General features: G+C 41.0%; 3 protein-coding genes across 6 annotated transcripts; 2 read left to right on the forward strand and 1 right to left on the reverse strand.

The window, feature by feature from the left end:
* Nucleotides 1–7,183: 7,183 nt before the first annotated feature.
* On the reverse strand, nt 7,184–15,457 carry trim46a (tripartite motif containing 46a). 2 transcript variants are annotated; one of them, XM_026317244.1, is made up of 12 exons: nt 15,398–15,457; nt 14,255–14,513; nt 13,573–13,723; nt 12,598–12,796; nt 12,364–12,510; nt 12,187–12,282; nt 11,529–11,782; nt 11,265–11,386; nt 10,829–11,158; nt 9,823–10,052; nt 9,647–9,714; nt 7,184–7,659 (listed from the first exon to the last, which is right to left on the reverse strand). In XM_026317244.1, the coding sequence occupies exons 1-12, from the start codon at nt 15,455–15,457 to the stop codon at nt 7,212–7,214; spliced, it is 2,364 nt and encodes a 787-aa protein (XP_026173029.1). In that variant the 3' UTR covers nt 7,184–7,211. The 2 variants fall into 2 exon arrangements, with proteins under 2 accessions (XP_026173029.1, XP_026173027.1); XM_026317242.1 differs by having other exon boundaries at nt 14,216–14,513.
* Nucleotides 15,458–16,111: 654 nt separating this feature from the next.
* On the forward strand, nt 16,112–18,826 carry tmem107l (transmembrane protein 107 like). Of its 3 annotated transcripts, none has more exons than XM_026317813.1 (5): nt 16,112–16,542; nt 16,649–16,716; nt 17,244–17,344; nt 17,605–17,701; nt 18,013–18,826. In XM_026317813.1, exons 1-5 carry the CDS (start codon nt 16,456–16,458, stop codon nt 18,080–18,082), a joined length of 423 nt encoding a protein of 140 aa, XP_026173598.1. In that variant the 5' UTR covers nt 16,112–16,455; the 3' UTR covers nt 18,083–18,826. The 3 variants fall into 3 exon arrangements, with proteins under 3 accessions (XP_026173598.1, XP_026173600.1, XP_026173599.1); XM_026317815.1 differs by having other exon boundaries at nt 18,419–18,826; XM_026317814.1 differs by lacking the exon at nt 17,605–17,701 and adding an exon at nt 17,768–17,864.
* Nucleotides 18,827–19,546: 720 nt separating this feature from the next.
* krtcap2 (keratinocyte associated protein 2) lies at nt 19,547–22,851 on the forward strand. The gene is made up of 5 exons (XM_026317816.1): nt 19,547–19,693; nt 20,317–20,471; nt 20,570–20,633; nt 22,139–22,205; nt 22,326–22,851. Exons 1-5 carry the CDS (start codon nt 19,690–19,692, stop codon nt 22,444–22,446), a joined length of 411 nt encoding a protein of 136 aa, XP_026173601.1. The 5' UTR covers nt 19,547–19,689; the 3' UTR covers nt 22,447–22,851.
* The last annotated feature ends 30 nt before the right edge of the window (nt 22,852–22,881 follow it).

Here is a 22,881-nt window from a genome sequence, read left to right on the forward strand (position 1 = left end):
CTTTTATTTGATTTTTGGTTTTTAAGGTAACACCAAACATGAACATGAAACATGATGGACATGAAATATAATTTTTAGCTCAGCAAAACCAGAAAGAAAGCTCTTGGCCCTTGGAAATAGGAAGATTTGTGTGGTATTTTGGAGGATTTGTGTTGAAAGCAGTAATATGCAGATGTGTGGAGATAAATGTGTGGTTGTGGTGGTTGTGTAAGAAAGACAAAGGCCTGTTTGATGGTGCAGCAGTGCGAATGAGCATGTTTGTGTATGTTGATACAGAGAGGGCAGTGGTGGGAAAGGCCACGCCAGAGGTTCTCATTCGTGTGTGTGTGTGTGTTGGCCTCTCTTCCAGAGCTCAAAGAGCCTACCCCTGACCAAGAACACAGAGACACAACACAGTATTGTGCTGGAATTGAGTGTTATGTAGGAGAAAAGCTAAGCTGAGAAAACTGGAGGTGGAAGATAAATGTGCTACAGTTAAAAGAGTGAACAAGAAAGAAAAGGGGACCATTGTGAGCAGGAAATGAGGAGGCAGAGAAGAACAGTGCAGTGAGGCAGAGGTAGGAAATTGTAAAACCAGGGACAAAAATAAAGGAATTCCAATGAGAAATGTAGGTCCAGCTTGTTCCTTTGACAAAAGTTGAAAACAAGAAAAATATTCTCCAGCCATGTAAGCAGCTAGTTAGGCCATACTTAGGTACATTAAGGTTTTGAGCTAACAGTGTTTAACATGTACAATGTTTTCCAGCTTCACCTGTGTAACTTAGCATATTGGCACACATTTCCTGGTTTAGTCACCTAATCAGAATAACAGACAAAGCTAAATATTCCAAAAATCACCAGTTGCTTCAATTCAACATACAGTGGTAATGTATGTTTGTTAAACTAAATTTCACACGATTCCACAAAAAAAAAAAAAAAAAAAAAAAAAAAAAAAGAAAACAAGGAAATTCTAGTCTAGAAAAATTGAGTACATGCTCAGGGGCCCAAAAACTCATAGGGTACCCCTCGGTTCACCCACAAATTTTCAGTGACGAAGACACAAAATGACCCCAGTGAGACAGTTATAGTTGTTTTGTGTCTCTCTCGGTCTGTGTCCACAAATGTCTAGTCTCAGAGGAGAAAATCTATGGGGTGAGCATATTTGGTCTGTTATAACAAGTCGAGTTAGTTAAAACGAAAAGTATTAAGAAAACCTGGAATAGGATGTTGGAGATGAGTGAGTCTGGCTTGTGAATAGAAATTAGTCATTTAAGAGGAAAACGGAAGATGGGGGGAGGAGGGGGGCGTCAGCCGCTTGAAAAGATAAAATGAGTAAATGATGAGTCCAGAAGATGATAAGGCAGGATTAGGTGTTGTCCATTCTTCTGACAAAAAGAGCTAGACATCAATAAGACTGAAGGGACAATGCATGGAGTCAGATAGACTGGCCAGACACACCCCTCATTAGAAACTATGGCCTTATTGTTAAGAGACAACGTGTCAGGCAGGAAATCAAAGCATCTTTGGTCGACGTCCAAATAGTAACACGAGGCCTATGTTTTGTATACCAGTGTGTGTGGTGTAGTAGAGCTGATGAGGGGGGTAATCAGCTGAACAATGAGCACAACTCACAAACAGGATCCCTCTGTTTCCTGAGGTAGAGACTGTCTCTTTAAACAGCACACTCACATGCTTCTGTACACATTGTTTAGGCATGGTCACATCGTATGTTCGGTGTTGTCTTTTACAGTGTTTGTGTAAGAGGCACCTCCAGTCTTCTCAGCCACAGTCTCTCCCTCACAAACACCATGTGTGCTTTCAGATGTCTATTCTTGTCATTTTGGCTGAATTCTGATCTATGGGTTTTGTTTCCCCCCATAATTACACACAATAAAGTCACTGCTAATGTGCAGTCTGCAGCCAGACAGTGTGCATACTCAGCATATAAACACACATACACACACAGAGTATGCACACAGCACACTGGGAGGCAGTCAGCACCCTTTGCACTTTCTACCATCAGTATAAGCACACCTGTCCCAGCTGCTGTTTTGAAGGGAACAAGAGGGAAAGAAGGAATGTGCTTCTCTCAGTTTTCCTGTCAGCCCCTCACCCCCTCTGCCATCCTCCTCCTTTGACTTGTTTATCTTATTATTCCCATGCTCAGCTATTGTTCTTTCTCTTTTTACACATTGTCCTCTTTTGTATCTTTTTCTCATTGTTGTGTTTTGCTCTCCCCAAAATTATACAAAGTACTTTACTCTGCCACTCATATCATCAGATTTCTCCTTTCCTCTATCAGTCTTCTTCACCTTTCACCCGCATGGTCCTGCCCTTACATTTATAAAATGGTCCTGCAGTTGATTGTCACCAGTTCATCTGCTGTGATATCTAGGCCTGTCTCTTGAAACAAAGAGCAAAGCAGAGAGGAGCACACAGGCTTTCTCACCTAAAAAAAAAAAAACTTTCATACGCAGATTTTCCCGACTGACAGAGCACTACACATAAAAGTCACCCAATTAACATTCCCGCTGAGGTGTTCTGTCATAACATTTTATTGGTCTACATGTATATGCATGCACTCTCTTGTTTGTAAATCCAGTTGGTGCAGTAGGTATTTATGGGGAGCCATGTGCAGTGAGCCACAAGTGGTTTTGTATTCCCAGTTTTACCAGCTTCTCCAGTTTTGTTTTGATTTTATAATCAGCATTTTTCTTGTTCAGAGCCTGCACGTTGCATAGCTGAGAGCCTCACACAAAAGCCTAATGCATAATATGTTGTTGGTAACACACAAAGACCACCTAATGTTTTTTTTTTCTTTCATACAAACACAATTACTTATGCAAAAAATGTGACTCTTCAGCTCTTTTACAGGTGCCAGTTGGTGCTGAAAGACCTTTGCGCTGTTCTTCTGCCACCGAAATAGATTAACAGAGAGAACCGGTGTGTCCTAAGGATTTGAGTGTGGTTCAGTATGTCCTGTCTTCCAAATTCATCTACTCCCTCCTCCTACTGCTTCTACAATCCTTCAGGGTGAGGACAGTGAGTGAAGCGATATGTGGACAGCTGGTCATTAAACTGTCAGCAAACAGCATATGGACCAGAACAATGTCAGATTGGATGAACGTACATATGAACATTTCACTTTTGATGTAAATATTTGTCAGGTATCCTTCTGCTTTACCAGTAAAACACATCCGAGATTCAGAAATAATTATTGAAGTCAGTGGATACAATAATAAGATTAAGTCATATCAATAATATTATTTTCTATCATTGTGGCTTTATTGGTTTAAAAGTTAAATACATAACATAGTCATGTTCAGTTCAGTTCTCTAATACTACATCTACAAAATAGGTTATTTCTGAGCAGAATATAATTAAGGTGTGTGTGTGGAGAGCTAATGTTTTTCCAGTCTAAAAATGACATACACTTGTACATAAATACTCACAGAGCCTGAGGGGCTTTGGTCTTGTCCAAGCACGCCTGCTAACTTTGGCATCCCTCCAGAACACACACATGGGGCAGATTTGCGTGTGTATTTGGAAGCGTGGATTTTGAAGCATTTTTGAATGGCAACCGTATAAACTGGATTTGGATTTGACTGAGTGGGTGTGTGTAGGTTTTGGTGCAGTGACATACGAAATGGTTTTGGTGAAACTCTTGAACCTATGCTACTGGCAGCTTTACACACTTTTTATTTTTATTTATTGAATAAGTGCAGACCGCAGTTAGGACCTGTGGAGTTGCTCGGGGGCTGTTTTGTTGGGTGTGAGAGTGTGTCCGTGTCTGTGCACAGAACATAGACATTCACTGTGATGTGCAGAGGTGCTGAGGAAAATCATGAGACACAGCTGTTCAGGGGACCTGGAGTCTGTGCTTGCATTAGCAAACATTTCTGCAGCTTCCTGCACTGTATGCACATTTTAAAGTTTGCTACACCTCATTGCATGTTGAATTTATTCTGCATGGAGCTCAGCATTTTTATTAATTGGCTTCAGTCAACTCCAACACTTGATTTGCCTTTAGATACATGAAAATAGAAATAAATGTGAAATACGATTTAATTCCACTCTCATCTTTATTCATCTGGAAATCTAAAACTGAAATTTTGTTCCATTATTAACACATAGTGTTGTTTATTTTCCTATTCATCATCAGACAATTGACTAACTCCTCCATTAAATTACCTTCTACAAACAATAATAGCAACAATTACTGGGACATTTTGACCGAGTCCACACCTACAAGCTTGCGTGCAAACTCCCAGACAAACACTGGCTTAACTTTAGAAGGGAGGAGTTCAGTCAGGTAAACAGAAGCAAAATAAACTGAGCCGTATCTAAGAAGTGATGTAAGTGATGAGTCCTGCAGAGGTGGAATTGTCAGAGAGAGTAAACACTAGTAGTAAAATTATTTTGTTCCATGGCATATACTGTGATGAAGTTTAACTGGGTTTAGAATAATAATGGGCACCGAAGTGCTGTTAATTTTTATTTTCTAGTTTTGTTCAGTTGGAACGTTTTTTGTATTTTTCTGACGTGCTGTTATTCTTGGTATGTGTGATGTAAATATAATGCAGCTGACTGTATTTAATAATTTAGACTCTCTTTGCTGGTGCAATATGTCAAGAGACTGCAGACCGCCTGCAGTCAGTATTGGATACCACATTATATTTTCTTTAATGTTAATTCATAGCATTATGACCAATAGAGAAAACAAGTGGAGGAAGGGAGACATTTTTTTATGAATAGCACAAATATTGGTTCAGGGGAAACCAACAGACGCCGAAAGTTCTTAACTTGCAATATCTGACATGTAATCATACATTTGTGACCAGACAAGTCAGTGTTGACACATTGTGCACCTGTTGCGGACTAACCCTTTAAACTGGCTAGAGGTAGTAAGCAAAGCACATACAATGTCTCCCCCTAGTGGCGAAATAGGAACCCTGCCAACTCCTGCAGCAGACAGGTCACACAGTCATCACGCCCTGATTTGATTGCAACAGCTGCCTGTTTGTGTAAAAAAAATGATGACAAATTCACAACATTATGGTATTACAAAATACCTATATTATCTGTTTTAGTTTTGTGGAACGTCCCTATTTGTCACACTGCACTAGTGATAACAGCTTGTTTAAAAAAAAACATTCTTGCTACCAGTCAATATAGCTCTGCTAAACTCCCACTTCCTTTGTCTCCTTTTCACATAGGCTATAATATAGTTGTATGTTGAGATCTAAGCCCACCTCTTTCTGTTGCAGGTGTCCTAAGGTGTGTCCTGCTTCTGAACAGAATATGATTATTGTTGGTTAAACCCAAAGGCACAAAGATCCACTTCACCTGTTGAAGCACGTGAGTGATTAAGGAAGCACTTGCCTTAACATGCAGTCTGGCATGATACACCAGTCTTTCCGTGACACTGAAACAATGGCAGTCAGTTTTTGCAGTTCCAAATAGAGTATCACAGTAAGCTGTTTACACCTTAAAAGCATGTGATAAACCGACATCTGCATTTGCCTAAAAACACATTTTTCATTGTACCTGTAGGGTGGTACCATGACAGGTGTGTGTGAAATATAAAAGGTTTACTAAGGGAATGCAGTGTGATTACTACTGTGAAAAGTCTCTACAAAATATAAAAATGCACAGTAAAGAAAAGGTGTTTGCCTCTATCTGTATCTTTTTTTTTTTTTTAACATGAACAGAAAAATGGCACATTAACTGCCATAAATGCAAATATTGCACAGTTCATTTTATAGCTTCTACTGAGATCTGTGTCTTATTTAAAACAAAGTGACTTCATGTTACAGTTTTCAGTCATTTATTGTTTTTGTCATGACAATGATAGAAACGTTCTGCCAGCAAGGCAAAATCTAAACTAGGAGATTCTGATTTATTATATGCTACAGTCTGAAGTCATTCAAGTGCTGTGCTGAATCACAAGAACAGGAGTCTGGACAAGTCATTGAAGACAAGACACACACATATACACAACAAAAAGCATTAAAGTCACAGCCAGAGCTCTCGCACACACACCAGAAAATCATATTATGTATCAAAATACAGTCAGAGCCTGTCAATTTGAAAATATTACAATATAAACAATCTCTTGCTTTAAAATTATACATATCTAGGTTCTTACATTCACCAAACATAACTGTGAAACAGTTTAGTCAAGAAGCAAATGAGCTACTGTTTGTTGCAGTAGGAAAAACAAACTATAAGAAAAAAGTCCAATTTAAAACCAATCATAGCTCATAAAATCCACCCAGTTTAGCTGATTATTTTCTCATCCATCTATTTCCTCTAACTGATCATTATTATGTATGTGCAAATCACTCAAACATCACAGTTTGCCACTGGACAAACAGGCCATCGACATTTCTAGTTCTCATCAAAATGTTAAACACTGAATGAATTCACATGTTTATAAATCAACCAGCATAATGATAATGTAATTCATTTTTGCTGTTATTTCTGTTCTCAATCTGAAAGCACAGATTGCCCAGTGAATATGCTTCCTCAGCCAATTTCCACACAAGTACTTTTGAAATGCAAAACAGCAACTACATAAAACACCAACTGGGACCGTTTAGACATCGAGACAAGCGATCCTGACACGAGCCTGCAGAACTTTAAAATTCAACACACCATCAATATTCACATTCTCTAATTCTGCATTATATACACATTGTTAACGACTGAAGCTACATAAAAGTTTGGATAGAAAATTAGACGTACAGTACATCTGAGGTGCTTTTACAAGGTGACAGTCAGTTACCTGCATATTTGTAAGTTAGGAATCCTAGTTACACTTGCATGCAACTTCTGTTATCTGACAAATTAAGACCAAGTGTAAAGCGAGAACAATTTTTTTTACACTGCAAACATATTTTCTTAACCTGTTACAAAGAGGTTTGTCTCACCCTGTCAGTAGAATTCTGCATAGTCTGAAATCACTTCAGCCACAATGTCCATAGGAGCATTGCCAGTAAAAAATAAAGAATAAAACAAACTACATCAACCTAAAGGAAAGATGATTTTCAGGCCAAGTGCAAATGCAAAAGAAAATAAAACATGTATAATCACACTAAAAGGAAAAATCTAACTAGTGACAATTCACTCAAATATTGTTTGACAAGATCAAGGCAATTATCAGTTCACATTAGGAGATATAAGAAACTTTGCTGAGTGACTGTGCTGATAAATGGCTGTCTCACCACAATTTATTTACTGAGATTTGTTGCACGTGTTTGGATAGTTACCCTTCGTGGTGGCGGCTCCTCAATGCTCCGATTGGCCACAAGATCCTGCAGCTGCAGGGCTCCTCCACCAATGAAGCAGAAGGCTGGACACACCGGAGCTGAACAATCTACGTGTCCTTCCCACAGCATACGCAGCGAATGGGCATCATAGAAGGTGACTCGTCCTTTGTCACAGTCCAAACACACTCCCAGTCGGGGTGGCAGAGGAGCAGTATGAGGGTGAGGTGGGTTGCTATGACTGCTACTGTGGGAATGGACTCCTCCATGGCTCTGGCTATCCCCCTGGCAATGACTGTGACCCTGTCCTTGAGGAAGCAGGATCTTGCCCATACCCATGGTGAGGAAGCAGAAGGGAGGTGAATCCTGGCCGTCCTCTGCACCACTGTCATGGCCACTGTCTGGGTCACATCTGAGGTGATGTAAACAGAAATCTAAGTGAAGGATGAAAATGTACCTAATGTACAGTGGGTACAGAAAGTATTCAGACCCCTTTAAATTTTTCACTCTTTGTGTCATTGCAGCCATTTGCCAAAATCAAAAAAGTTCATTTTATTTCTCATTAATGTACACTCAGCACCCCATCTTGACAGAAAAAAACAGAAATTTTTGCAAATTTATGAAAAAAGAAAAACTGAAATATCACATGGTCATAAGTATTCAGACCCTGTGCTCAGTATTGAGTAGAAGCACCCTTTTGAGCTAGTACAGCCATGAGTCTTCTTGGGAATGATGCAACAATTTTTTCACACCTGGATTTGGGGATCCTCTGCCATTCTTCCTTGCAGATCCTCCTCAGTTCTGTCAGGTTGGATGGTGAACGTTGGTGGACAGCCATTTTCAGGTCTCTCCAGAGATGCTCAATTGGGTTTAGGTCAGGGCTCTGGCTGGGCCAGTCAAGAACGGTCATAGAGTTGTTCCGAAGCCACTCCTTTGTTATTTTAGCTGTGTGCTTAGGGTCATTGTCCTGCTGAAAGATGAACCTTCAGCCCAGTCTGAGGTCTTGAGCACTCTGGAAGAGGTTTTCTTCCAGGATATCTCTGTACTTGGCCGCATTCATCTTTCCTTCAATTGCAACCAGTCGTCCTGTCCCTGCAGCTGAAAAACACCCCCACAACATGATGCTCCCATCACCATGTTTAACTGTAGGGATTGTATTGGGCAGGTAATGAGCAGTGCCTGGTTTTCTCCACACATACCGCTTAGAATTAACACCAAAAAGTTCAATCTTGGTCTCATCAGACCAGAGAATCTTATTTCTCATAGTCTGGGAGTCCTTCATGTGTTTTTTGGCAAACTCTACGCAGGCTTTCATGTGTCTTGCACTGAGGAGAGGCTTCCGTCGGGCCCCTCTGCCATAAAGCCCCGACTGGTGGAGGGCTGCAGTGATAGTTGACTTTGTGGAACTTTCTCCCATCTCCCTACTGCATCTCTGGAGTTCAGCCACAGTGATCTTTGGGTTCTTCTTTACCTCTGTCACCAAGGCTCTTCTCCCACAATTGCTCAGTTTGGCTGGACGGCCAGGTCTAGGAAGAGTTCTGGTCGTCCCAAACTTTTTCCAGTTGAGGATTATGGAGGCCACTGTGCTCTTAGGAACCTTGGGTGCTGCAGAAATTCTTTTGTAACCTTGGCCAGATCTGTGCCTTGCCACAATTCTGTCTCTGAGCTCCTTGGGCAGTTCCTTCGACCTCATGATTCTCATTTGCTCTGACATGCACTGTGAGCTGTAAGGTCTTATATAGACAGGTGTGTGCCTTTCCTAATCAAGTCCAATCAGTTTAATTAAACACAGCTGGACTCCAATGAAGGAGCAGAACCATCTCAAGGAGGATCAAAAGAAATGGACAGCATGTGAGTTAAATATGAGTGTCACTGCAAAGGGTCTGAATACTTATGACCATGTGATATTTCAGTTTTTCTTTTTTAATAAATTTGCAAAAATTTCTACATTTCTGTTTTTTTCTGTCAAGATGGGGTGCTGAGTGTACATTAATGAGAAATAAAATGAACTTTTTTGATTTTGGCAAATGGCTGCAATGACACAAAGAGTGAAAAATTTAAAGGGGTCTGAATACTTTCCGTACCCACTGTATGTGAGATACATAGATGTTAAGGTATTAGCTTTAACATTACAATTTTAAGCCTGTGTTGCTAATGTTTGGAACTGATAATTAGATTGTTATCTGAGTATAGTTCACTCAAAGATGGTAACTTAAGCCAATATCACAAATCGGTTGGAAATGCTCTTTCCTGGTATTGTTTAATTGAAATTTATAATGCAATAAGCAACAAAGCAGTGGACTAGAAAGTGGCAGAGGTAGGCCATACCAGCATTATGTTTGTTGTCATATGAAACAATGTTTCCCTGTTTCTCTAGTTTAAGATTAAGATTTAGTTACCTAGGGCTGGCCATGTCCTGCGGGAGATGGAACCACTCCTGTAGCTTGGCCTCCTGCCCTACTCCCACCTGTAGGAAAGACAGAGAGCCGCCATCAATCCATTCTGGGTTAACATGTAAAGGTGAAGCGGATCCCATATAATTCCAAAACAGATTCCCCACATGCATCTCTCTCACCTTTACCAGGTACGAACCAGGCTCCACAGAGCATGCCCAATAATGTCGGCCTTGGTTGACAGCCAAGTCAGCCACCAGCAGGTCAGAGGTCAAGTGACATGAAGTGAGCGTGCGGTCAGCAGCCTGCAGGAGGGAGAGGCCTGGCACACTACGGGCATAGGTCTGGCCTTTGCCCAGTGCCAACCTGTCAGCATGCAAACCCCAGCGAGAATCCAAGGAGAAACTCAACACTGAGGGGAGGGGAGGGGCGGGGCCAAGAAGGAGAGAGATGATGAAGAAGGTAAAGGAAAGGAGTCAGGAGGGGTTAGATCCTGAAGCCAGGACAGTCAGACTACAAGTTTGAAAACATCATGGAAACAGAGCTAAAAAATAGGGGATGGAAAATGCTGAATTAGAGACAAATCAGAAGAAAATGGTGTATTTGAGAGCAAAGGTAGGAAGAAGTGACTTTACCACTAAAAGAGAGCAACAAAGTAAAGGTAACATTTATTGTTCCACAATTGTTTCAGCTGATCACATTGTCACAATTAGATGTTTATGAATATGTAGAATAATAGCAAGAAAAGCAAATGAATTTGAGTGTCTTAAAGTGCAGGACAGACCTGTACCAAGAATGACAGAAGCAGAAAGAGTCTGACTGGGATGCAGAACAGAAAAGCAAAGCCTGATGAAGAAGCTAAGAGAAAAATGTAAAAAAAAAAATGGGAATGGAAGAAATCAAGGGATGGAGAGAAAAAATATAAAGATTAGTCAATTAAAAAATGACAATACTGGAAAAATATCCAACTTAAAACACTGTAAGTGCCTGAATTTTTAGACCAATTAGTTTCACAAATCCAAAAACAAAATTTAAATTCCATCTTTCTTATAAACTCATGAATACAGTGTTGGAATCTAGGAATTGCCTGACTTGTTTTTAGACGTGGGAAACTAAAGAATTCTACTGAATGAAATGTAAAAAAATGTAAACATTGATACCTTAATGTAATAGATGTACATATCTCACCAGGTGCTGGTGGAGTGTGGAGGTAAACTTCCTCACTGTACTCTCCAAACCCAGCCTTGTTGCAGCCTCTCACCCTAAGCACATACACACTGTCCATCTGCAGTCGGTCAATCACAGCACTGGTCCCTTTCACTTCATCCAGCCGCTGCCACGTCATTGGAGCATTATGGGATCTAATGCCACCCCACGTGACCCCAGCTCCTCCTGCTTGTTGCTGATATTCGACAGAAAAGTGCCAAGCCGGGGCCGAGTCCTGAGGGAGGCGCCAGCACAAAAACAGCTGGTCATAAGCTAAGGTCTTCTGAGTGTCAATAACTGGAGCCAGTGGAGCTGTAGGTGGAAGAAAGCAACACCAAAAGTAAAAGATATGCAGATTACAGTTAAACAAGTAACTTCACGGTTACAAGGTTCATATCACGGAAGCAAACAAGCTCACCACGTATGAACTCCAAGCTGTTGATGAGCTTGATCTCTTTGGAAGCATCTAAGTGAAAGTGTCTGAATGAGGGATCAGCAGCAAGAGAGAAACACTGGAGGTTTTCTATGGCTTTCACCAACCTGGAAGAGGAGAAACAGAATGGAAAAGTGGAAGAATAAGGTAAACCAAAAAAGAGAAAATAGGGAGATGTCAACAAACAAAATGTCATTCATTTTGGATGAAAAGGATTAATCTGAGTAAATACGTGTTTTCTGCAGGTACCTGTTGTGAGTGACTCTGGCCGCTTGTACAAAGCAGGGTGCATCGGTCTCTTTGAGCAGCTCCTGTGTGTAGGCCATCAGGCCTGTGTGTTCCAGCAGGCCTTGCTTCTCTGACACCTGAGCAGACAGAGCCTCCTCTTTCCTGCTGCGAGATCCCTCCAGGGCCAGTGCCAAAGCTCCCTGACGCTCAGCTACGGCCAGTCCCAGCTCCCGGATACAGTGGGTGAGCTGCTGCAGAGCCACAGCGCTGTTCGCCTAGAAAGAGACAAAGAGGGAACCCAAAATAGTGGGAAGAAATTATGATGAAGAATAAAATTTCTTGCTTCTAAGTGAAAAGACAATAGCACATTAGAAATGACAGCCATGGAGACAATGGTTTAACAACCAACAGCACAGGATTGTGCCATTGCACCAGAGCCAGAGGCCTCTAGAGGGTCCACTAGTACAACCTGTCTCTTCAGTTACAGTTGTATTTATAGGTGAAGTTTGAGGAGAGAGACTGAGGGTGCATTCCCATTAAAGTGCAATAAAAAATATTGTCCTATAGATCATTGTTCAGGTATTTAGTTTTTTCAACATCGTGGATGACTTATTCTGCTGAATCTGTACAAAGATAATGAGGAGACAGACAAAGCAAAGGTAGTACAAAACTACTTCACCTCCATCTGTTTGATAGCAGCTTCCAGTTTAGTGACCTGGCTCTGAATTGTCTCCTGGTTGGCAAGGATGAAGCTGACTTCCTTGGTGACCTTTTCCTAAAGACCAAAACAAAAGTTTAACACTTCACAACTGTTTAAACCTGCACCGTGATTCAGGCCAACTAGACACAAATTCACCTTGAGGGCCTGGTAGGCTTCTGCTATAGGCAACACTTTGTGTCCATGGTGGACACGTCGCAGCTTACAGAGTGAGCACAGCAACCTCTGGCAGTTACGACAATACCACTGCAGTCTCTCCTGCTCATGGTCTGGGCATGTTAAGACCTGAAGCACAAAAGGATTAATACACAGTGTCAACACAAGAGACCGTATTGTCGGTATATCATGTGCAAAACGCAAAAACAGACAAACCTTTGGCCTAAAGCTGTTCGTGGGTAGAATGTGTTCGTGCTGAGCACGGGGAGTTCCCCAGGGGTGGTAGAGTTTGAAACACTCGTTGCAAAAGTTGGATTTGCAGTCAGCGCAGCCTTTAGTAGCCTCCAGCGACTGAGGAGGTTTACAGAAACCACACATGATGGCTATACTTCCCAGACTTACTGTGTGCCTGTACCTAGAGGACAGACAGGGAAACAAGGGAAATAAGGGCAGGGTAAATTTTGTGGCAGTTAAAAAAAAAAAAAAAAAAAGTTAGAAAATGAGAAAGAAGTCCTTTAAACTTAAGAGAGGAAATATTAAGCTCAGTTGAGTTCATCCTGCTCCCTTTTCAGTAGTTAAGAATCCAACTCTCTGACCTGAATACATCACCAGCAGCTGCCTTTTTAGTGCATCCTGTGCAGTAAAACGTGCACCGTCACACTTTCCTGACCAACACAGAGCAGCTGCTCAAACTGCTGCGTGTAAAACTGGGAAACTGCCTATCCTCATAACTCTCCCCTCCCATCTTTTTCAAAAAGCAGCTCCTGTCACTTTCAGTTTCTCCATTTGATGTGATAAGAGAAGAGGATTTTAACCATTAAAGAGGCATGAGAAATATTTCACTCTAAACCTGCTCAATCTACCTTTGGTCAAATTTAAACCTTTTACAAGAGCTGCTGTTGTTGCACACTGCAGTTTTTAAGCTGGTCCTGCAGTCTGCTCTTAGACTTGGTCTTGGATCAGGGGTATTGAAAGATTCATGTTGGAACTCCTTCCAGCAAATGATTTCCTGCCACATTTATAAAGCGGTATTGACTAAGCTCTTCATTTTTTTTCACTGCCTGCAGGACTGGCTGGCAGGTAAGTCTTTGTCTCTAATTTCTGTTAATAAGCTGTTGATGATCATCAGAAAAAATAATAGCAAAACACAAGTCATTTCAAGACAGCAATATAAGTTTTGCATATGCGCACCTTTCCACGATACGTTCCAGGGTGAGGTTCCGGAGGCAGTCCATCAGGCCTTTCTCTCCCAGCTCTACATCCTGCTGACAGGAGGGACACGGGAAAAGCATGGGGGGAGGGATCACATCCTTCCGCCTTCGCCCTGGGTACGTCCCACACACTGGTAAAAGAACAGAGGTATAGAGGAGGTGAAGAAGAGAGAGACATGAATAAACTCAGAAAGGGGACAAAGTGAGTGCTTGTAGAATATTAGATTTATCAGGGATGACAAAGTGACAATTCAGAAAGTCAGAATGGTGAGAAATGGTAAAAAGCAGAGCTCTTGAAAAGGTTAGTTCAGGAGGAAACGCTGTTTACACACACACACACACCTGCGCGACAGATGCTTCCTGCCTTTTCTGCATCCTTGACACTCTCTGCCTCTGTCTTTTCCTCTATGTGCAGTTAAATAAGTCATGAGAAGAATACATAAAGCTGTGGATATACAGAGGGATGCTGATGTGTCAGCTAGATCATCTGTGAAACTCAGATGCAAAGAGGACTGTGGCATCATACCATACCATCATCCCTGCATTTATGAATCATGATGTCACTCTCGGGTGACTTAATGCTGAGCCCATTCAGGTTTCCTGGCACATTTTCAGAATGCAACCTTTACTAATTGACTTAAAATCCCAGTAATTTCCCCCACCAGTTTTGAGGACTCGTTCCAAGCGGTCGGGTGTCCTAGGGGTGGGTCTGCGGGTCTGGCGTGGGGAGCGAGTGTTGGGCGTGGAGGCCGGCGAATTGGGTTCTGGTGGGAGATCTGGAGGAGGATAGCCTCTTTGTACCAACACCTCAGCCGCACACAGCAGACACACACTGTGCTGGCATGGCAGGAGGATGGGTTGCTTCACCATCTCATCACACACTGGGCAATGCAGATCCTGTTCCATACTCTTCATGTTAGACTGGAGAGCAGGGGTGAGAAATTAACAAGGAATCAGGGATGATAAAGGCTGCATCACTGGTATAAGAATCAGTTACTCTTTATATTCTGAATCTCCTGTAACATGACAAAAATATATATATGAGATGTGTAGGAGTGAAGACTTGGTTATGTAGGCTCCTGCCTGATATACAAAACACAGGCAGGGCAAATGTGGGGGGGTTAGCTTTCCCTGACTTCAGGTGTTAGCCAGTCTCCCTAGAGGCATGTATCCTCACCTTCCTTGTGAAAAAATGTGATGTAGAAGAGGCTTAACAAACCCTGGCATATGATAATCAAGTATTACGTGTTTATCCAAGAAAGAGTTCCAAATCAATAGCATAAAAATAGTTTTCAGTTTTTCTCGGTTCACTCTATGGGTCTTGGTTTTATTCGCTGTGGAGGCCCTGTTCAGCTGCTAAACGCAGCATCCCGTTTCTATGACAACGCGCATCATCGCACCATTCCTGTCTTCTCATCTTGTGCGACCAATAAGCAGTCATTTTAAGCTACTGCTAGTAGGCTATATTCTGTTGGTTTTACGCATTAAATACATGTTACTTTATCTCCTACAGCTTTTACAAATGCCACGGTCTTGCTTTTATGTTTACACCTACAATGCCAGCTTTTTGCCAAAGAACCAACCATATCGCTTTGATTGAAGAAAAAAAAAATCCTAAAGATAAATATGCCTCAAATTGCTTCATGGCATACGCCACCTGTGCAGTCAAAAGGGTCGAGAGGAAATATGATAAAATTCTTAAACACAGACCTACACATGGCGAACAGAAGACATTTTTAATATCTAGTTTCAAATTAGCACACATCCTTGAAATAAATAGGGTAAAAAACGAGAGTGATGCTTACACTAATGCGAACCAGTGCGTCCATGACAGAGGTAAATGTCTGTAACTCCGCTTCTGCCATGCCTTCACGAAGTCCACTGTCGTCGGTACAGCTGCTAAATCGTTTTTTTTTTAATTATTATTATTATTCGGGGAAAAAAGCCGAAGCCAGGTTATGTTAACCTTAAAAAAATCAGACAAACATAGGCCTGGACCGTGTGAACCGTCACAACTGTATGGCTCTAGGTGGTTTTCTGTGTGCGCACACGCTGGCTCTCTACTGACTGTCGTCGTAGAAATAGGATGGGAGGGGGATGTGGAGGTAGGGCTGTATGTTTCATCAAAGCCGCACTGGCCAATGGACCATTAATATGAAACACTGATAAAATTGGTCTTTTATTATTTTGTGAGAGCGATAGCTGTTTTAATTCCTACATAAGCCTGTCTGATCGTGTAAAAACAGCCTGCCCAGTGCCATAATCATATTATAACCGTCCCTGCAGGTTGTTCAAAAATAATATTTGATTTTTAAAGATTCAGGTAATTTATTATTTTCTTGTTATTCACTGCAATAGAGTATTTTGAAACACGTCCTCCCGAAGGCCTCCTGGTCGTTGATTTGTGTGCAGTACAGTAATATACGCTAAATTGTTTGTGCCCCAGTTTTTCGTGCTGCCATTAGATGGCAGCATCGTGTCCAGCGGAACCTTTGGGTGTTGGTTTGTCACCCGATCAGTAATAAAGAGTGCACCAAGTTAGCGATTGTTGTAAACTAACATTAGGGACGTGTCACCGGCTGTAGTAATAGAGAACGTTAATTACTAGCGTTATATGGAAAAGCGACGTGTTACCTAAAATAAGTTGATCTACTTTCAATTCATTATTAATTTGGAGTCGTCTTGGCTGGGATTAGGTTATAGTTAGTTAGTTAGCTAGATGCTAAATTAGCAAAACGCAATACCTCAAAGCGGCATAGCTGCAAGGAACAACTGCAGTAAATAACGAAATAAGGATTTTGCCTTTTAATGTCCGGAACAAATTGTATTTTAGGTCACATGCTGTGTAACTCTGAGTCTTAGCATGTCGGCTGTCAGCAGCCTTGTCCCTGCACGCTTTCTCACCATCATAGCTCACCTTGTTATTGTTATCACTATCTTTTGGTCGAGGGTAAGTAAGACTAGAGTTGTCACGTTTTCTAATCCCTTAAGAAAAAGTGTGAGTTTATGTGGTCTTATGTGTCGCTCGTCTTGTGTTTGTAATGTTTAATTTGCAGGAATACAACGTAAAGGCTTGCTTGCCATTGGATTTCACACAAGAACAATATGACCGTGAAGACCAAAAGTAAGAAAATGTTTAAAACATAACGGATGCAAAGAAGAAAAAAATTAGACACACAATTGTGCCATCTCTCTCCTATAGTTTGTGCTCTCTCCCTCTCGCTCTCTCTCACTCTCTTTTCTCTCACTCTCTCACACACTCTCTCTCTCTCTCTCTCTTTCTCTCTCTCTCTCTTTCTCTTTCTCTCTCTGTCCTCTCATACCTTCTGCAGGTATCCCTGGTCCTGGAGCTGCATATTGTTGATGTGCAGTTACTGGCCCCATCAACCTGCACATTGTTTAATTGTTCTCTCTCCTCTATCCATTCATCCCAACCAGTCGGGGCAGACTGCCCCCCAAAACTGAGCCCAGTTCTGCTGGAGGTTTTCTCTGTTAAAGAGAGTTTTTCCTGTCTACTGTCATTCAGTGCTTGTTGGGTTTTTGTTTTTTATAAAGTGCCTTGAGATGATTGTATTGTGATTTGGCACCATACAAATGAATTGAATTGAATTGAACTGAATTCAATTGATTTAATATGTGTCTCTGTTTCAGGTTGGTGGTGGCACTAGCAGTCACTCTTGGTTTGTTTGCTATAGAGTTGACTGGGTTCTTCTCAGGAGTGTCCATGTTCAACTGCAGCCAAGGTCTCCTGTGTATCCTTTAGCAAGAGTGAAACTTAACATTAATCAGCACTGAACAGTAAATATGTTTTTGTGTAAAGTCATATTCCATGCAACTGTAACTGAGGTGAGGATATTAGGCTCCCATACAGAAAAGGATAAGATAGGAGAGATAGGAGCAATAGAACAGTTACCTGACACAAATATATAAGTGATATTAATAAGTCAGTGTAGTCTTCAGTTACAATTCCATGACTCCAAATACCTGTGTATCCACCCTTCTCCTACAATAGCCACAGGAGTCCATGCCAGTGCATCAGTAGCTCTGCTTTTCTTTCTGTTTGAGCAGTGGGGTTGTGACATCTACTGGTGGATCCTTGCCATTTGCAGGTTAGTGTATATATGTTAGTGGATATTTTCCAAAACCACTTTTTCCCTGACAGATATTCCACCCAGCACTGGCTGTCCACTGCAGCGCGTCTGTCTCTTTGTCTTTTTTTGTTTTTGAGAAGTGGGAATGCTGGACATATTGGGTTATTTTTGCAATCTGCAGGTTCGTGTGTGTGTGTAGGTTGGTGTGTTTGTATGCTGAGGTGCCAGCTTGTATTATTAAAAGTAAGAATAGAAGTATTCAATAATAAGACATTGCACTGTGGCTGTGTTCTAAATGTTTGCATTCTTATTTTTGACTCTCCTTCTAGTGTGCTACCTGCTTTTGTGGAGATTCTACTGTTCATAGCAGTTTTTGGTCTGAAGAAGAAGCCATTATAAAAGACAGTCCTAATGTGAAATGCTACAAAAGACATCAGTCCCATTGCATCAACAAATACTGTAGCTAACAAAGGTCAAACAAAGGATACATTACAATGCACAGAGACATGGACCGAAAACCAGTGTCACAGGTGTAGTTTTGCATATACTGTATGCAGCTTTGTAGTGTACATGTATAGTCACCTCTTGACCAGGAAGATTTACTCTATACTTACCTAAAAATAGAAAGACAGAAATTAGTGCACATCTTGTAGACTACAATCATGTTACTGTGCTTCATGTACTGAACTGTTTGTGGTATAAATTTCAAAAAACACTTTTGTTCTCTGACTTTAGTCTTTCAGGCAGTTTCACCCCCAGTTTGCTTGCTGACATCCAATGACCCATGAGCTCCACAGCTCAAGCAGCTACTGATACATGTATGGAGTGAACAAGTAAAAAACATCTGGTGGCAATTAAACCAGTGACAGTTAGAAGCAGAAAGGAGATGACTGTACTAAAGGAGACAATTAGATGACCATGATGTTAGTTAACTATGTTGTACAGCAGAGGGTAGGGAGTATGTTATTCACTGTTAAAGAAAGTATATTGAACTGAAAGTTACGGTATAGAAATACTCTGTTACAACCAACAGTTGTTAGAACCACTGAAGTTACAGTATACCCAGCTGCCACGACACCACCACTCCACTGCTTATGTGCATACAACATTGCATCGACAAATATCAAAGGAATTTAGAAACCACTCTGCTTCCGTAATGCTTTCATGAATAATTTTGTATTTTGAATTAAATCAATGGAAGAAATACACATATAGCATTACATTCACTATTAACATTTCCAAGCAAGTAGGTGCTCTAGAAAGTATGCATATCAATGTAGCTTTCTTATAACATTATTTTTAAATGCTTATTTGTATTTAAATATTGATGTGGTTTTCTGAACACTACTTAAATCCTAAATACATTTTGTACAAATCCTTTCTAAAACTGTTAATGGTTGTATTTTTATAGCACTAAAGTCTATTTTTGATTTCTTCAATAGCTCTTTTGTACCCAGTGGAACACATAATATCCATGTTTTCCCGAAAGCGTAGTAAGAATGCCAGAACTGTAGAGAATTGCAAGTTCAGCAAGTAGAATTAATGAATGGGGAATTATAAATAAAACAGCAGAAGATATTAAAAGAGTACATATATATCTATATGTAAGTTCCTCACACAAGAAGCATTTTATTTAAAGTAAGATTCCCTTAATTGCAATTTGTATTAGTTTTGAAACGATTTTGCAATGAGAACAAATGTCATTGTATCCGCAGAAAAAAATAAGAAATGTTTAAAATTAAGTAAAATTAAGGTAAGGGAATATAAGCACACAGTCCCGTTTGATCAGATTTAGCAAAAAAAAAAAAAAGAAACATAAATGACCAACGTACAGCAAACGTCATGACGCAAACCAGCCAGTCCTACACAACCGCTGGTCCCTCCCGTCATTTAGACCGGGTAGTTAGGTTTTTAGTTCCTAGAGCTGTGGATAATTCGCTGGCTCAACGAAGTTGAACTCAACTCACCTGTGTTTCATTTCAAGAACTCTATGTAAACACTGAATTATGGGTATGTGTTGCACGGTGGATTTATCTTTCTAGTAATCTTGAATATGATGTATGTATTTGCACAGATTTTGTAAAAGTGTCAGCTGGCAGTTCTGTGGCCAGCTAGCTAGCTAAGGTTCAACTAAACGTATACCATGCTACCTGGTCGCAGCTACGATTTTTACTTTATGCACTTCTCTAAAACAGCCAGGAGCTGCATTTCTGTTTTTACTGTGTATACAGATCATTATATTAGCTGACCCTTGGCTAATGTGGATTGTTTAGCCTGAAGCTAGCAGCTAGCGTTATATGTCGGACACGTTCATCTGCGAACACTGACGTGGCGTTACGTTTCACGAGAGAGCTCATATTTATCTAACTTTATCAATGTTTTGGTTTTTCACGTCTTTAACTGAATTAACTTATATGACGAAAAAGTAAGAAAGTCTTTCCAGCATCTTCCTCCATCTTCCGTGTAATGTACGAGTCTTGGTTTTGTTTGTTAGCCTGTATCAGTTTAAAAATAAAGTGCTATGTTGTGTTTTTATCTCGGTTGTGTTACAAATTACATTATGTTTCTGTTACACTGATTTCACGCGACTTGTCTCAGTTTTGCCTGATGATACTGTGTCTCTGGCCTCGTAGCGGTGAACACAGGCACCTCTCTAGTGTTGTCCAGTCTGCTGTCAGTGCTGGTGTTTGCTGGGATGCAGATGTTCAGTAAACAGCTGGGATCTACTGAGTGGCTCACAATCCTGGGAGGCTTCCTGGGCTCAGTCCTCTTCATCTGCTCACTCACTGTATCCTTATGTTAGCATTAAGCAAATGAACTGTTTTATCCCTTGTTTAAAATTACACCGAAATACATGCATTATCTTTGCCTTGACTTTTCTTCCAGGCATTTAATAATTTGGAAAACCTGATCTTCGGGAAGGGATTTCAAGCCAAGATATTCCCAGAGAGTAAGTGATGACAGCACTGAAATCAAACTCATGCACTCAGCTTACAGTTTCCAGAAAAGGGATTTCCTTGTGATGGGTAAGTTTGGTATGCAGGACAGGAATGCAGAAGGACAGATGGTGGTAGACTTCGCAAAAAGGATGGAAATGGCTGTAGTGAACACATTTTTCCAGAAAAGAGCATAGGGTGACATATAAGAGTGGAGGCAGGAGCACACAAGTTGATTACATCTTGGTGGTGGGCAGAGCAGAGGACCAAGTGGTGAAAGTTGAAAAAGGAAGAGTGAGCTGGGGAGGGAGGAGCTGAAACAGGCTCTGAGAGGTCAAGAGGTTCTTCCAGATGACTGGACAGCTACAGCTAAAGTGATCAGGGAGACAGGTAGGAGGGTACTTGGTGTGTCATCTGGAAAGAGGAAAACAGATAAAGAGACGGTGGTGGAATGGGAGCAGGTGGAGGAAAATCTAGAGAGGTGGAGGTTTGCTCTGGAAAGGACAGGAATGAAGCTTAGCTGCAGTAAAACAGAGTACATGTGTGTAAATGAGAGGGACTCAAGTAGAACAGTGAGGTTACAGGGAGTAGAGGTGAAGAAGGTGGAGGATTTTAAGTACCTAGGGTCAACAGTCCAGAGCAACGGCGAGTGTGGAAACGAAGTGAAGAGACGTGTGCAAGCAGGTTGGAACGGGTGGAGGAAAGTGTCAGGTGTGATGTGTGACAAAAGAGTGTCAGCGAGAATGAAAGGAAAAGTGGACAAGACAATGGTGAGACCAGCAATGTTGTCTTGTTTAGAGACAGTGGCACTGAGAAAAAGACAGGAGGCAGAGCTGGAGGTAGCAGAGCTGAAGATGTTGAGGTTCTCTCTGGGAGTGACGAGGATGGATAGGATCAGGAATGAGGACATCAGAGGGACAGCTCATGTTAGATGTTTTGGAGGAAAAGCCAGGGAAGCCAGATTGAGATGGTTTGGACATGTTCAGAGGAGGGACAGTGAATACATTGGGAAAAGGATGCTGAGGTTAGAGCTGCCAGGAAGGAGGCCTAGAGGAAGACCAAAGAGGAGATTCTTGGAAGGAGAACATGATAGTGTGTGGGAGTGGAGGATACAGAGGATACAGTTAAGTGGAGGCAGATGATTCACTGTGGCGATCCCTGAAGGGAGCGGCCGAAAGGAAAAGAAGAAGAAGCACTCAGCTTACAGTTTGTCTTTTTTTTTTTTTTTAAACAGGTTGTTTAGGTTCAGATTTCTCCTATGATCCATTGAGTCCAAAATCAGCAGAGCTTACATGGACACATTATTCTCAATCATATTTTTATCTTTAAAGTATATCCGTACATCACTCCACCCTCTTTTTAATAGGAGTTAACCCTTATAATTCAGTTAGGCAGTGATTTAACATATTATAACATCTTATTAATTAGCATTTTTTTTCTGTTATTCTTTCGATCAGTCCTATGATAAATGATTCAAGTTTTTCTCCTCACGTGTGCTTTTTATTCATTTATCTTCCAGTTCTGTTGTGTCTGTGCCTGTCACTGTTTGCCTCTGGTCTGGTACACCGTGTCTGTGTCACCACATGGTAAGTGACAGTACTTCTGCAGACAACAAATATTTACTTTACCAACATTGATAAAAGTTGTCTCTTAAAGTGTATTATTCTAAAAATGTTATCCTTTTGCTTTCATTTTTGTCTGCTCAGTCTCATATTCTCCCTCTTCGCTTTGTACTACATCAACAAAGTATCTGCTGCCCTCTACCAAGCAGCTGCTCCTGCAGTAACACCAGCCAAGGCTGCCAGCAAGGGCAAAAGGAAGAACTAATACATCAGTTTGATTGTGCTTGAATCCAGATAAACCAGGTGCTGATGGCAAGTGCAACCAGGCAGTTGCATGTTTTGCCCCCCCCCCCCCCCCCCTTTTTTCTTTTTTTTAAATCGATTAGCTTTTAAAAATTTGGTTTAGGAATATTTTTTTTGAGTGATGATCAGTTAGTTACAACAAACTTATACACTTTATAATGACCTCTTTGTTTTAAAATAACTAAAATTTAAACCACTAAAACATTTTCTAAGGCCATTTCCATAGCCAAACAGCTATGTACATTCCAATGTTTCTGCAGCATTCTGGTTGCAAAGAGATTCAAACATCCCATGTATATTCATCAGCACATCAACTTGCTTTTTTGTGTCATTCATTTTGTAATTAAACTCTGTTAAGGACTTTGAATGTGTTGTTTTTCTATCCAACACTCTTTAG

This window comes from Mastacembelus armatus, chromosome 16 (assembly GCF_900324485.2).
Source record: "Mastacembelus armatus chromosome 16, fMasArm1.2, whole genome shotgun sequence".
NCBI classification, from domain to species: domain Eukaryota; kingdom Metazoa; phylum Chordata; class Actinopteri; order Synbranchiformes; family Mastacembelidae; genus Mastacembelus; species Mastacembelus armatus.

Bases quoted from the DNA above. Each gene is read 5' to 3' on its own strand.
- trim46a (XM_026317242.1), bottom strand. From the start codon at position 15,457: ATGGCAGAAGCGGAGTTACAGACATTTACCTCTGTCATGGACGCACTG. The intron at 12,511-12,597 runs GTTTGTCTGTTT...TTTGTGCTTCAG, and splicing joins CGAACAGCTTTAGGCCAAAG to GTCTTAACATGCCCAGACCA. The intron at 9,715-9,822 runs GTGAGAGAGATG...TCTTTCCTACAG, and splicing joins CTGGTTCGTACCTGGTAAAG to GTGGGAGTAGGGCAGGAGGC.
- krtcap2 (XM_026317816.1), top strand. The intron at 20,634-22,138 runs GTAAGTGATGAC...TTTATCTTCCAG, and splicing joins AGCCAAGATATTCCCAGAGA to TTCTGTTGTGTCTGTGCCTG. The intron at 22,206-22,325 runs GTAAGTGACAGT...TTGTCTGCTCAG, and splicing joins CGTGTCTGTGTCACCACATG to TCTCATATTCTCCCTCTTCG.
- tmem107l (XM_026317813.1), top strand. From the start codon at position 16,456: ATGTCGGCTGTCAGCAGCCTTGTCCCTGCACGCTTTCTCACCATCATA. The intron at 16,717-17,243 runs GTAAGAAAATGT...TCTCTGTTTCAG, and splicing joins TATGACCGTGAAGACCAAAA to GTTGGTGGTGGCACTAGCAG. The intron at 17,702-18,012 runs GTTAGTGTATAT...CTCTCCTTCTAG, and splicing joins TGGATCCTTGCCATTTGCAG to TGTGCTACCTGCTTTTGTGG.